The sequence below is a fragment of the Zootoca vivipara genome, chromosome 3, assembly GCF_965207765.1.
Source record: "Zootoca vivipara chromosome 3, rZooViv2.hap1.1, whole genome shotgun sequence".
Classification (NCBI taxonomy): Eukaryota; Metazoa; Chordata; class Lepidosauria; order Squamata; family Lacertidae; genus Zootoca; species Zootoca vivipara.
In genome coordinates this window covers 80532336-80548300 of record NC_142586.1, presented here as the reverse complement: position 1 = coordinate 80548300, position 15965 = coordinate 80532336, and the positions used below count along the sequence as shown (strand labels likewise).

The 15965-nt window shown below is 39.0% G+C and overlaps 1 protein-coding gene across 7 annotated transcripts in view; it reads right to left on the bottom strand.

The window, feature by feature from the left end:
• Positions 1-15965, bottom strand: part of LTBP1 (latent transforming growth factor beta binding protein 1) — a 200426-nt gene that overhangs the window by 155114 nt on the left and 29347 nt on the right. For all 7 annotated transcript variants that reach the window (XM_035108252.3, XM_035108243.3, XM_035108244.3 and 4 more), the window contains exon 4: positions 4958-5133. In XM_035108252.3, coding sequence (XP_034964143.2) covers positions 4958-5133 — 176 coding nt within the window. The remainder of the gene's footprint in view (positions 1-4957; positions 5134-15965) is intronic.

Here is a 15965-nt window from a genome sequence, read left to right as displayed (position 1 = left end):
TCCATTCTAGACTTATCTTCCAAAGCGTTCTTGCAAATATACATGGTGATGTTTGCTTTCTGTCCCGCAAGAACCGAAGAGGGGTTGTATCCTTCTCTGTCTACCCCATCCTTTCTTGGTCCTCATGTACAAGTGCTAAAAGCACCCTCTCAATCTATGGTGACTGCAGATACCACATACACACTTTTAACTGCCTTTTGATTGGTTATCTGCTCCCACCTTGAACACATTACAATTTGCATAATGAGTTTTTGATAAAGAGGAATGCTCTTTACTAGGGATCAGAGAGAAATTATATTTGGATTTTAATACAAAATTATCTAATTTGCACTTTCAGAAACAAAATGCAAACCAAAATGCAGCTGTCTTTTGACAAGAATTTGGGGAAATGTAGCTCATTTAAATTACAAGCTGGCCCCAAAACAGTCTCTAACAAGGACAGAAATTGTAAAATGCAATCTTTCCCCAAATAAGAAAGTACTATATTTTCACAGGCAAAATTTCTACAGTTAAGGCCAAACCTTAAACAAATGTTTCCATATTGTCTTATTTCAAGCCATACTATATGATTGGGAGCCCTTTAAATCAATGTGTTCCACTTTTTAAATAAAAATTTAATGGGCAAGTTTTCTATTAAACATGGATTATATATATATATATATATATATATATATATATATATATATATATATGGTTGATATTTTGACCATCAGTGTTTCAATTCCATTGTAATATAAAAATTTAGTCACAGAAAGTTTGAATTGTTAGTTAAATTTAGTACACAACATTTACGGTTATGTGCTTTGTATTGAATCAACAATGTATCTTTCAAAACCTCTTGTTTTGATGCATAGAAAAAAATGGTGACTGACTAAAACACAGTAGAAAGACAAGAAACTTATCCCTGAATAGATAATGTGAACTGTACATTTTCCAGTGCTTTGGCAATCTTGTATCAAGAATGTTTTTAAAGATGGAAAGATGAGCTCACAAGAATTCTGGGCTAAAAGTTGTCAACTACTTTATGGTCCTGAATTAGATGATCACATATTTTACTTTTCCTCTGTGGAGCCTACGACTTATTTTCAGTGCATAACATCAACAATGCCCAATAATTCAGACAGCTGTTCCATATTTATTTTTAAGCACATCTTTCAATATGTGCTCTCATCTTGGTCTATATTTACCCTCTATTGTACAAGCTCTGCACTTTCTCATTTCACCTGTTGTTTCCTCTAATAATTGCTTGTGAGGCTCCGACAATCAATCCCCAGGGTAAAGGGTCAAAGTTGTGCCTTAAAAGTTCCTCTGACGGAAAGAAGCATTCGCCTTTCTCTCCATCTATGGAAAAAGGCTGTTTAAATAGTACTAATGTATCCCTGAAATCCTTAAAAAGAAAACTGATTTAAGAAAACAGAGAGGCATTTGTTGGCATCCATCTGTCTTGAGAGACAATGGAGTGTGCCTATGGGGGTGAAGTCAAACTATTGTGTTAGCAGCACTGAAGTAACCTTCCTGGAGTTCTGGGCTGCCCAGACAACAGAACTCCCCACTGATGGAAAACAGGAAAACAGACCAAAGGAAAACAGACCAATATGTTTGGCACCAGTTTGCCTGTAGGAGTTGCCAGAAGGAGGCGTACAAGGCACCATTCAACCATCTGAGTCATTCCACTCCGGATTTGGGTAGGGTTTACTCCTTCATCTTTTCTCCTGAAGATGTCTCGCAAGGCAACAGACTTTTAGGATCAGAGTTTTCCTTTCCTAGATGGGCTACCTTCCCAGGTTGACAAGCCCCATCAGCCCCTCCCTTCCCTCTACAACATGTGCAGAAAGCGCTTTCTTAACCATTGGTCCCACTATTGGTCTTCTACACTCCATCCACCAGAGCCTGTCTTCTCATGCAGGGCGAGTCCCTAACTTACTTAGGGTATGAGACACATTGGCTACTGTCACCTGGTTTAACTGAGTAGTTGAAGCCGTTCCTGGGGTGTGGCCACTGTCACATGCTGACAGCTTCTAGCAGCCGCAGCTGGGAGCTGAGTCCAGGGTGGGGACCAAAGGTGGACAAACTACCCAGAAGGAGCACAACAATCTCCCCCACCAGAGGTACCACCCCTCCCTAACAGCCTATACACCCTGGAGAGGCAGTAATCTTAGGTCATTTAGTGGAAGGCCCACAAGCCTTCATGTTCTTGGCAGACATGCTCTGGGGCAGTGTTGCCAAATTATCAACTTTGAATTCTAGTGCCAGGGCCGATATTTTGACTCAAATTTCTCATACATATAAATGATTTACTGGAACTGAGTAACGAAACTTAAACTCTGAAAAATTAAGACAGATTGGTTTGAATCAAACTGAATGACTGTATACTGAATGTAGCCAATGCCAGACAGATTTCAGTAGAAAACCTCTTCTAGTTCAAGCATGACCTCAGCTATATACTATCATCAGCCTTATGTTTTGAAAAATGAGGATAACAATAAACTACCATATAATGTGGCCATAAGAACTGGTGGCTATAAGAATTTCTGAGATCAGGTATGTGAAACACTTTGGGGTTTCAGGAAAATGAGCATAGTAGAAGCAGGCACTTGTGTTCATATATCAACCTGTATCAAAAACAAGCCTTCTATTCTGCAGAAACATTTTGTGTTATTACTGAACTGCCTGACCCTGATCCAGCTATGTTCACCACTACCCCCAACCTGATGTTGCCTGGAAGAGCTCATGAGATTCCTACTATGTGTATCATTTTTATATGGTAAATATAGCTCATGTCCTTTCTGATTCTCCAATTTCTCCCATGGAGCTGGGAGAGCAGACGACTGGGAGACCAACTGTAGGTGGGAGATCAACAGTAGGCAGAGCCAACTAGTTCTAGGTTTGTCCCCATCCTCCTCCCTGATGACTTCTATAAGGACAACACTGAGACTAAGAAGGAGAATGCTGACAGCCAGTGACATTTGCTGGACTCCCTGTAAGTAAGAAGAAAGGAAGGTGGGGGCTGGCTAAGGGAAGAACGATCATGGTGGATCAACGTCCCATTTGGCCAGACAGATGAATCTTTACTGAAAGCACATCCACAAGAATCTGCCCCCAGGAGTGTCAGATGTTCAAAACAGAACGTTCCCACCAATTTAATTACTCTTATCTACTTTGTATTTCCTAATACCAAGGAAGGATACTTTCCATTCCTTTCTGCCCTTGTCTACAGAATAAAATGCTGTTTTGTAAAAACAACATTCAATTTACCACAGAACACTAATTCTATCTAGCCTATCCCTCTTCATATAATGTGGTAGGTAATATAGCAAGAAAATATATTTTACTAAGGCCGGTAAGAACAGCATCTTGTTATTGGTAAATGTCCTTAGTAATTACTTTTAACATAGAAGGCCACTGAAGGCAACACATGAATCTATCATCTCTTGTTCTTAATGTTTAATGTACATAAACCACAACCCACAATATAAAACTGATGTTGAACTAATTGCAAACTAGTGATTTCCACTATATATAAAAATCAAATTCTGGCATCAAATTTAACAACAGCTTCCAATTCAACTACAGCTTCCAACAGACTATTATGGCATATATTCATTTTATTCCTTTATTGATTGCCGGCATTGGACCACTAAAGAACAGTTAAATAGCAAATATTTTAGATTTAATATATCTGAATACCTAAGAAACACTATCTATCTATCTATCTATCATCTATCTATCTATCTATCTATCTATCATCTATCTATCTATCTATCTATCTATCATCTATCTATTTATTTAGTTTCATTACTGTCCTTCATCCAAGGATCGCAGGACAATTTACAGTATAAAAACCAAAAAATGCCTAACAAATAAAATAATACCCTCCACCCCAAGTTTAAACGGTCATAGATAGTTTAATCTGCCAATGGCCTGGGAGAAGAGGAAAGTTTTATTATGTTTTTATATATGCTGGAAGCTGCCCAGAAGGGCTGCAGCAATCCAGTCAGATGGGTGGGATATAAATTAAATAAAATGTTGTTGTTATTGTTATAAAGCGAATGGTGGGGGGGGGATCTCTTTATTTAACTCTATCACATCCCACACTTAAGTTTATTTTTCTTCAATATTTCTAAACTTCAAAGCCCCACTGCTTTAAAATGGCTTTAAAAGGAAAGTATTCCAGCACCTCAATCATTTCAGCAGCACTTTTTCTTCCTCTACAATATTAAGTAATTAAATTTGTATACCAATTGGGGTTTACAACATAAAACAAATGTTCTAGTTACAGGTAGGTAGCCGTGTTGGTCTGACGTACTCGAAACAAAATAAAAATATTCCTTCCAGCAGCACCTTAGAGACCAACTAAGTTTGTCATTGGTATGAGCTTTTGTGTGCATGCACACTTCTTCAGATGAGCTTTTGTGTGGATGCACACTTCTTCAGATGAGCTTTTGTGTGCATGCACACTTCTTCAGATGTGTGTATCTGAAGAAGTGTGCATGCACACGAAAGCTCATACCAATGACAAACTTAGTTGGTTTCTAAGGTGCTGCTGGAAGGAATTTTTTTATTTTGTTAAACAAATGTGTAAGGAGAAATCCAATATGGTCATATTTAAATTCAAAAGAGGAAGTTTAGCAGCTGCAGTCAAGTTTTCTGATAACTATTTTGGGTTTCTCTAAGTGCATGTCCTCAACAGAGATTTGTTCTGAGGTTCATGTGATCTCAGTGCAATCAAGTAGCTAACTAAATACTGTTAAGGATTGGTTGCAGGTAATCTTATTTGAAAGAAGGGAGTCAGGAAGGTCAAATCTTACATCAAATCTCAGCAGTTCAGAAGGGCTGCGTTCAGATGTACATTTATCTAGTCACTAATTATTGCAACCTGTCCTTTTGATAGCTCCCGCCATTTATTTCAAGACGTCAAGATCACCATCAAAGTTTGCTCCATTCCATTCATACTCACACTGAAAAGATGAGGCAAGTTGATCCTGGTTTATCCTTAAAGGCAATGAACTCTCTGTAGACTGTTCTCCTGAAATCACTTTCTTTGTTGTGGAGTACTTGGGCTTGATAACATATTCCTGTTTTTGGCCATGATGCACATTCATCATCAAAGTCTGGGAAGAAAGGGGCATCAATCTGTTTGAAGAAACAAGAAGAACAGAGAAAATATTATTTTCTGTATGTTATTACATTTGCTATATACAGGGAATGTCCATTTTGTGAGTGACCAAGTCTGATATCTTACTGCTTCGTGGATGTAGCACACAGATATATATGTAATTTTTTAAAATTACTTATTCAATTTAAATCTCATGCCTCCTCCCCCAAAAAAGCCCATGGCAGCAAACACATCAATATCATTAAAAGCATTTTTTTTAAGTTAAAACTTCATAGTATTAACTGCTATTGTTGCTAACTAAAGGTTGTACATAAATTAATCAACAAATAATTTGTCTAACATGTGGGCCCAACTGTGGAACAGACACACTTAGTGGGTCAGGAGGGCTTACATACCACATGCAGCCTCTATCTCACTGGAAACTTGTGTGAACTTATGACCATGTCCTTGTCACTAATTTAAAATCATTAAAGTGCTACGTTGTTATAAAACCAAATATCATTCATTCTGGAGCCCAAGGAAGCTCTCGATACACAATATTATTGGACTGCCTTTATTAAACAATTATGACAGGCAGAACTGAGCAAAGTGACATTTGGCAAGAGAAATACTGTCTAGACTAAATAAGCCGACCCTAACTCCAACCATCTTTCATAAATGCACGTTATTTTCTGCAAGCCTGAAGCTCAGCTGCACAGTCAGCAACTGTTAAAAGAAACTGGCTTTTTTCAGAATATTTTCACAAGATCATGTATTTCTAATATTCTTGACATTTTTCTATCCTATTTCTCAAATAAAGTAACAAACCAGATAACCAAATTATATGGGTTGAGTTAAGATTCTTAACACACATACACACAGAGAGAGCGCATATGCACATTTTCTTGTATTTTCTGAACATAAGATGTTCTTTAAAAGAATCTAGTGGTGTTTTTTCAGTTTTCTACATGCTAGAGTATCTATATATCAAGGGTGAGGAAACACAATATCATACATGTAGCTGAAGGATACAGTAAAGAACATTGCAAGCAAAATGAACCCAGCTTAGAATTGTCTGTAAAATAGTCTCATAAAAATATGCAGAGGTTGACAAATTGTTTTGGGGACTATTGGATTTCTGTTGGAGCATGTTTGTACCCAGTGGGTTTTTTTGTTTTTTTTGGAAGAAAAATAGGTGACGGTATGCACTATGCCCCCCACTTGCTCATTCCCCCTTCATCTTTGCCACTTACTCCTCCTGAGTCGCTGCTGCTTCCCACAGAAACCTCCCAGAGTTGCTTTGGTCCGAACCTTATTGGCAAAGCACCTTCCAGTAAGGTGCCTGACCATCGTAAAAGTCGTGCCAGAGCACAGGCATTTTGGCGCCAGGGCCGGCTCTACATAGACCCCCGGTGGCGCAGTGCACCACGGGGGGGGGGCTGGCAAGCTGGAAACCAATTGCGCCCTGCGAGGGCGGGGCGGGCGGCGGAGCGATCTCCGCCCCTCAGCACCAGGCCGCACGATCTGCTCAACGCGGCCCTGTTTGGCGCAACCCTTACGATCGCCAAAGAGTCTTCCAGGAAGGTGTGTGACAAACATCAGACAAATTAGAAATAATTGTACATAAGATGCTATGTAGAACAGGCATAGGCAAACTCTGCCCTACAGATGTTTTGAGACTACAATTCCCATTATCCCTCACCACTGGTCTTGTTAGCTAAGGATGATGGGAGTTGTAGTCCCAAAACATCTGGAGGGTCGAGATTGCCTATGCCTGATGTAGAACTTCAGATACGGAGTTGGTCTGCATGACACAGCTGCCTTTATGGATGTTGGCTTGATCACTGAAGAAGATGAGACTTGTAGTTGATCAAAATAAAATCAGGAGGGCCCAAGAAACAGTTATGAAAAGCCTGGATCAGGAATTTGATTTTCTTTGTCAGAGGGGTGAAATTGACTGCATCGTCTTTGACGGTCCTGAAGTTACAACTAAAGCTATGCTGAAAGCAAACAATTCAGATCAGCAGTTACCCAGCATTATTCCGCGTGCGGTAAGCCAGGTGGAAGATATCTCTACCCATTTCACTTGAGAGAAAGGCTCAAAGAGAGAATAACCAGCTGAGGTTATTGCTAATAATCTGGTAGATATCATGAATAAGAGCCTGCAGGTGGTGATTCTACAAATGTTAACACCAGCTGGGAGGGTGGTACCATGCACTGGGTAGAGATCAAGCTTGGTCATAAGCTGATCTGGTTGGTTTGTGCCCTCCACATCGAGTTAACCCTGCAACATTTGATCACAGCACTCGATGGGAAGATGTTGTCTAATAGCAAGTGGACACGTAACATTGGCAACATGCTTGACATTGCTACAGAATTTGAAATTGATCCTTCATCCACCAAACTCTCAGCTGGAGAGCGTCTGACTTCACTGAGTGACGTGTTCATCTTTTTTCCTATCATAAATCTGCTTTTAGGAACATAAGCATCGAGCCCCATCTATTTTCAGAAATTAAATTTTAGTTACCAAAACTTAAACTGGAATTTAAACCTTAAGCATTCTTATCTGAAAACATTAGTCACTGAAATCATTGGAATTTGATTCTGAGTAAATAGATTTCCCCCAAATTAAGAAGGTACCAGTAGCTACAATTTTACTGTGTGGATTATGGTTACAGGTAGGTAGCCGTGTTGGCTACCTATTTCACTTCTATTTCACTGTATCTGAAGAAGTGTGCATGCACACGAAAGCTCATACCAAAATAAAAACTTAGTTGGTCTTTAAGGTGCTACTGAAGGAATTTTTTTATTTGTGTGGATTATGTTGTGATTGTATCTTTGATTATGTTGTGATTGTATCTTTTTGCCATAGTTTTCATTTTCTGATGTGAAAGGGCACATTGGGTCTATGATACAATGGTATTTGATGCAAATGTTTGGGTTAAACAGAAGGCCATATGCTGCACATGAGCCTCCTGGCTTTACATATCAGTTGGTTTTAATCAACCATGTACAACCTTGCTAGTGAGTGGCAGATGCAGAACTCTAGTGAGAGAAAACACAATTAAGGAAGAATGGCTCTGCAGAAAGAGTTGCAAATCAGGTTGCAATTACCTAACTTCATCCTCGCACGAGCAATTCTTAACATGTGAGCTGGGCACTCAGTGCAGTAATTTCTGCGGTTGGAGAGACGCAGACATTTTCCAACCTCCAAGACCACAGTAGTTGCAATAGCCAAGTGTGTCACATATTCCTGGCTCATATGGTACAGTTGCTTGCACAAGTACACAACGGGAAGAGATGGGAGTAGTCAAACAAATGAAAAATGTATTATCATATCTGGACCTAAGAGTTTGCTGAATGTCAAAGCAACTGTTGGTGCCTTTTGATTTGTAAAGCATTCAAACATTGTAGCCACTATTTACTTGGGGAGTAAACGGGCACATATTTTACACTCTCTCGTTTCTTAAATCCAAATTCATCACTCTGGAATGCAGAGAAATGCAAACATAGCTAACCAAAGAACACTGTATCCCTGATTTCAGCCCATGATCAACACGGATAAAGTACGTGAAAAGGAATCTAGCCCTTCTGATGTAAAAATAGGTGTAACTTCAGTCCAATGTCAGCTTGCAAGTAGCAACTATGAGGCTATTTCTGACACATGCCTGAACCAACAAAGTCTGGAAGAACTTGGCATTCTTATTTCAATACCACTTTGCCTATATTTTCTTAAGTGCTCTGGACCAAAAGCCCAGACTGCATACCAGAGGTCTAGGAATAGGTTGTTTTCTTATTTGCAGTAGGTAAATTTAAAGCCTATAAGTCATTCCTTTGGCTTTTAAGAAAATCTCTAGTTTCTTCTAAAAAATGCATTTTGTTCCTCCTTTTTTTCCTTTACAAGAAATTTCACATTTGATTAAGAACTCTAAAGACTCTGTACCAAATATTTTCAAAAATACAAACTGGAAAATAGCTATAATTTTTTTGTTTCTACACTTTAAGGTATTTGGAAAAGCCACATATAAATATCATTTTGGAGCTAAAGAACCACAGCCCAAAATAAGATTTGGACCTGTATTTCTGAAACAGAAGCCCCCATGCTGTCAGAGGGCAGATTTATATTGAAAATGAACAAATACCCAAAAGCAGTTTATGATCAGCTGTTCTAAAGTGACAAAGTCAAGAATTCCACAATGCTATGCCCAGCCATTGAGATTTTGGACTTCAACTGCTGTAAATAGATTTTCCACATGTAATGGTTTTGTTTGTTTACGAATGCTGCATGGCATTAAAAGTTTTTGATCTTGGCTTTGTGCTACAAAGGCAGAAAAGAAAGACAGCTTGACTGCAGAATAAATTTCTGCTCAATCCAGAAACTGAATCCTGTCATCGACAAGTTAAAACTACAGTATGTAAATAAATAAATAAATAAATAAATAAAAGCTATAAGGTGTTTACATCCTTAGGGTTAGGTTTGAGAAGTTCCTTTTAACATTCTTTTGATTTACATGGTTCATTACTGGATGTCTGCTCCAGATCTCTTTTCTTCCTCCCCCTCTTAATGACTTCAAAGCAGTACATGCTTGAATTCCCAAATATATTAGACTCGTTTAAATTATCATCTAAAGCAGTTTGTTACTACTCATCAAGTGGGGCAGAGCAAGGACCCACACATAACAAAACTGCAACACAGAATCCTCTATAGAAAACAACATTTTATTCAGAAAAGATACTGGGGAAAAAGAAATTCCAGCAACATCACAAGACTTAATGGACTGGTGTGAAAATTGCACATACGATTTTTTTCACATATGCACAAACAAAATTCAGATTTCTTTTTTTTTTTTAAGTTTCTATTCAGTGTCAATTAAAGGTAGGTAGCCGTGTTGGTCTGACATAGTCGAAACAAAACAAAAAAATTCCTTCCAGCAGCACCTTAGAGACAAACTAAATTTGTCATTGGTATGAGCTTTCGTGTACATGCACGGTATCTGAAGAAATGTGCATGCACACGAAAGCTCATACCAATGACAAACTTAGTTGGTCTCTAAGGTGCTGCTGGAATGAATTTTTATTTTATTTTATTCAGTATCAATGTTATGAATGCTGTTTTATCTTTCCCATGTTACAGATAAAGTAAAGTGTCAGTAGTAAAGTACTAATGTAACTTCCAAATAATGAAATTAAAAAGTGAGACAAGACCCACTGTTCAATGGGCTTTATTACTTAGGTAAAGGGACCCCTGACCATTAGGTCCAGTCGTGACTGACTCTGGGGTTGCAGCGCTCATCTCGCGTTATTGGCCGAGGGAGCCGGCGTACAGCTTCCATGACATGTGGCCAGCATGACAAAGCCGCTTCTGGCAAACCAGAGCAGCACATGGAAATGCTGTTTACCTTCCCGCTGTAGCGGTACCTATTTATCTACTTGCACTTTGACGTGTTTTCGAATTGCTAGGTTGGCAGGAGCTGGGACTGAGCAATGGGAGCTCATTTGAACCGCTGACCTTCTGATTGGCAAGCCCTAGGCTCTGTGATTTAACCCACAGCGCCACGCACGTCCCTCTTACTTACTTCATTTTAATTGAGCCATGGGGCTTGAATTAAAATTAATTAAATCATGGAGCCACAGTCTACAAGGCTGCTAGTCATGATGGCTATATGGAAACCTCCAACTTCCGAGGAAGTAAGTTGCTGGATCTCTGGAAAGCAACAACAAAGGGACCTGGTTGGCCAATGTGGTAACCAGTGTCTTTTTTTCCAGTAGGCACTCAAGGGAACACAGTACCAGCACTACATTTCGTTGTTGTTAAAAAGTGTGGCACTTACAACAATTTTCTAGAAATAAAGAAGTGGTGGTAACCCACCATGGGGCCTTCAGGTGAAAGGCTGGAAACAAACAACAAATAATGAATTCAGAAGTCCAACAAATATATTTCTCCTGAAACAAACATTTTAAGGAAACTTTCTGTTTTTTATTATTTAAATAATTTTAATGTATACCACTTGAGACTTAAGTGATTAAGAAGTATATAACTACCTTCAATAATACATGTATCAGCTAGACGAATAGCACATTTGAATGCAAGTTTTGTTAAGTCCCATTTTGCAATCCAATCTTTGAACCAAATAATTGTCTGCACCTTCCTGCCGGCATTCCACACATTATGAGGCAGCAAATCTGGATGTGTCCCTGTACATTTGACAAGGACCTGCAGCCAATCTAAACTCTTTAATAATTTATGTGTTGTACGGTATAAAAAATAAATATATTACAGTGTCCTGAAACAGCCACAAACTATAAAAGAACATGAAAATGTAAACCTCCACTATCACAACCTTATCTTTTCTAACAAGAGATTTACAACAGACAACAGCATGCATAATTGTGCATTCATTTTCAAACTAATTGAATAAAGAGAAAATGTGTTCCACAGTGACAAAAGTTGAATGAATAGTGGCATTGTAGCAAACTCTTAAATAAGTCCTTTATCTTGATCACCATATGGCCAAAATTTGACAGTAAATCTACAAAGAAATCCTTATCTTTATATGCTGATTGTCTTCAAGCAATTTCAGTCTGCTTACAAAAGAAATTGATCAAAATGCTTAAAAATAATTGATGACACCAAACATAGATTGTAACACATTACGCAGCACATTACTCAGGATGTTGCATCAGATATAAAATCCTTTATGAGTCACCATTAGTTAGAACATTGGGAATATCATCAAAAAGGAAAGGAAAAAAACCCACAGCAACATTCATAATACATGTCAAACAATTTGGCAAACATTGCATAGGGTCTTTCAGGCAATCTCCCCCTTTCAGCATCAGCAAGGAAAAAAATGACTTTGAACTTCATTGTAGTGTGAGAAACATTTAACAGACATTCCCAAGGAATTCTGCGTTCACCATCACAGTTTCTTCTTCTTTTTCGGTGATCACTCGTAGCCGAGTAATATTGCCTTCCATAAACACGGTTTTAACAATGAGTCCGTAAGTGACTGTGGAGGCCAATTCTGGATCCACATATCCTTCCACAGTAGGGACATAGGTTTCCAGCTAATTAACTGGTGGAAACAACATTTTAATTTGCCTTGTGCCAAGTTTGATGTCATGCTAGTGCCAGGTGAAGACGCTTTTATTTAGCCACACATTCCAACACTTACTTTAACAATGGCTTTATTCTTTGCTGTTGGAATTTTTGTGCGTGTGTTTTATATTTCCATCATGTACCAGAATTTCAATGGAGGTAGTAGGGGCATTCCAGGGTGCAGTGTTGCTGCTTGTCTTCCCCACCCCTGGGGGCTAATAAAATGAGTGACAATGCCTTGCGGAATGCCACCCACCCACCTCAGTGGAAGAAGGCATTCTGCTAGCATCAGAAGTGGGGTGGCAGGGGCACAGTTAAAAAAACAGGTGGGGTGCAGGCGGTGGCACATCCTCATTTCATCTCAGGTGGTGAAATGGGTCAGACCACCCCTGCATGTAATTCTTTTTTAAGAGGAAACCCAAGCAAACATTTCCTTTCACTCTATTCAATCAAACGTTTGTGGGATAAAAGGGGCAACTGAGCTTCCATGAGGTGATTATCCAGAACTAGGGTAGAGATATATGACAAGGTCCCATGATACGAATTAACTAGTGTTGTCCTTGGCAGATGTTCCTTCTTTTGTAATGTATTGGCCATATTAGCAATCTGTTGCTTAAACCCACAGAAGAAAAGGAACAACAATCTATGCATTTATTCATATCCAAGTAACCCCAGAGGAAAATGCGGCCCAGCTGAGTGTTCAGCATCAGACATATACACAATGAGCAAAAAGAGGTGGTTCGAAATTATGCTGCCAAGGAATGACATCTTCCAGGGAACTCAAACCAGCCTCTTCAAATTCTGGCAATCTGTGGTATGAAAATAAATATAAGGAAAAAGAAAAGCGAAGTTTGCCACCTACTGCCCAACAGCATAATAGTAAATGCTCGCATGGAGTTTGCTCTGCATTTCTGAAAGTCTACAATTTGTCTTTTTTACAGAATGTTATACACTTTCATGTACTGCCCTGCAGCCCCCTTTCCCCCTCTCCTCTGTCCCAGAAAAACACATTCATTAAGAAGGAAAACATTTCAATTCATAAATTGAAATGAAACACAGCTAACTAAAATAGAATTTTGTATGAGAAGTATATAATCAATGTGACAGGATTACAATAAAAGTTTATTATAGCATACAGGCTAGCAAGGAATCCCTTTGAAAAGGGGCCAACAATGTCATGTGTTCTCCAAGCCTGCCCTCAAGTTAGATACTATGGAAGAATAAAAATAATGCTACACTTTAGCATATGCTTTCACAAAACTGATACAGTATTGCACTTTTAATTAAACCTTGCCTACAAAAGCTTTTGCCATAAAAATAGTGCCTTTTTGTAAACATCTGAAGCCTACAGTGCAAGAGTCAAAACTTGAGTGCTTAGAGCCTCCTCTAGTTATGCTGAATCCTGAACATTTTGAAAATAACTCATTTTACAAGAAGTATTTTCAAAACGTTGCACATCACCAATAACTAAAATAAACAGACCTACAATTCAATTCCCATTTGCATATGCCCATATTCGAATGATGTGAGCAGGCATTAAATACCTTATATGAATGCTAGTATCAACAGCTCCAGCCGTAGTTAACAGAGGAAACCCTACTGATCCAAACTGCATTCCCTGGGTTCACTAATTGACTTGAAATCTTTGTTATTCTCAGGGGATATCATAGAAAGTCAGCACAAGCCAGATACCTTAGTACTGAGCTAGTTAACTGGATCCTATCTGGGTTGTTCAGGCCTCAAGTTCAAGCACTCTTTGCCCTGCTGTTCCATTGAGCACAAAGCTAACATCTATATTAGGATTTTCGGCGAAGGTTTGAATACAGTATGCAGTTTCCCATAGCAGTTGTTACTTTGTACTTTGGGTATCAAAGAAGACGGCAACTAAGATACAGCAACAAAGTCTACTCCTGATCCATGGAAAGCCATGGGACATTATCCGAATGAAGCATGAATACAAAGTATTTTAAGATACTCATTATCCTCACTATCTCTGATTTGAGAGAAAAATCAGTGGAGCATAGTGGCCCATTTGGGAAAGCACACTTTCCTACATATCAGAATCGGAAGAAGATTTCTCCCTCATTTCCTCCTTTGATCACACATTTGGCAAATAAGAGTTAAAAATGAAAACTTGGTAGACCAACCTCTGGATCTTAAATACATAAGATGGGTATTAAGGTTCTGTTTAGTTCAATGGAATTTACTTCCAAGAACTACAACCCCCATGCACATGCAGAGCTCTAAGCCAGGGGTCAGCAAATTTTTCCGCAGGGGGCCAGTCCACTGTCCCTCAGACCTATATTTGGGGTGGGGGGTGGGAAATGAACCAATTCCTATGCCCCACAAATAACCCAGAGATGCATTTTAAATAAAAGCACACATTCTACTCATGTAAATACACGCTGATTCCCGGAACGTCCGTGGGCCGGATTTAGAAGGCAATTGGGCCAGATCTGGCCAACCAGGCCTTAGTTTGCCTACCCATGCTCTAAAGCACACAGAGGCCTTCTTGGTCCATTTTATGAGTAGGGGCATATATGACATGGAAAACTTCTTCATACGGAGAGCTACGGTACCTTTGCAGAACAGTGTATTAATTGGTGTTTGGATCATGGCCGTCCATATACATGTAAATATACTTACTGAGAGTCAATTAATACAACCTTTCTCACTTGCCAAGATGTATACTGACATGGAGTGGTAAGATAGTTGGGCAATTTTACCACGAAATTTTGTGATTTTGGCACATCTAGTGAATCAATGGCAGACTCAACTACCGTACAGCATGGACCGAGTCAGCCTATGTCCCAACACATAAGGGTCACCTGACTCAATCACAAAGAAATGCTGTATTGGAATGTTGATCAGGTTTCCATAGCTTATTTAAACCGATGCCCTCCACCCCACCAATTAAAGGGGGGCATAAATAGAGATTCCATAAGCACTCAAGAAAGAGGAAAAGCTATTTTTGCCAATTTCCCCTTCCTTCAGCAGTCTCCTGAAAATCTGCTTTGAGGGGGTAGGCAGAAAAGGCTATAAGGCAAACGTGAAAATCAAACATCAACCCCTGCTGCCTTCTTTAAGGAGCAGCGTCTGCTAGGCTGCCATCAGAAGGAACCATTCGGTTCATAAAAGACCCGCTCTGCATCAAAGCCAAAATCTCTATGTTACAAGACAAAGGATGCCATTGGGAAAGTCTTGAGGAAATAGTAAAGGACTGGCTGAAAGGAGTAACAGAACCGTTGTAGAAGATGTAAACAAAAATAAGCAAGCTATAGTCATCTAAATATCACCACACTCTTGATAATAATAACAAAAAAGCCTATGAAAAATATAGTATTCATCAATTGTTCAGTTTGTGAATAAAGCATCACTTAGTTTGGACTAACTTTTACTATTTTTGCCAAGCAGATAATTCCCCCTAATTGTGTTGTTTTTTGATAACAGAGCTATGAGGCAGACACTTTTTAAAATGGGAAAATGAAACTGTAAAAGCACAACGGTTAGCTGACAGCCTCAGAGACAGCATTCATTCTGTCATTTAAGAATTGATTAGATTGCTTTTGACAATGTCCAGACTGCTCTTTTTGCCTTTTATTGCTGCAGTGTTTTTCAAATCCTCTGTTGTCCTCTTACTCAACATCACCACCTCCAATCTAGCACTTTCTCATTCTTATTCTACCCATTTCCCTGTATAAATTTGACCCTTTGATCCTGAACCATGCAGGGTGAATTGCAACTTTCATCACTTACCGGTACTTTTTTTTT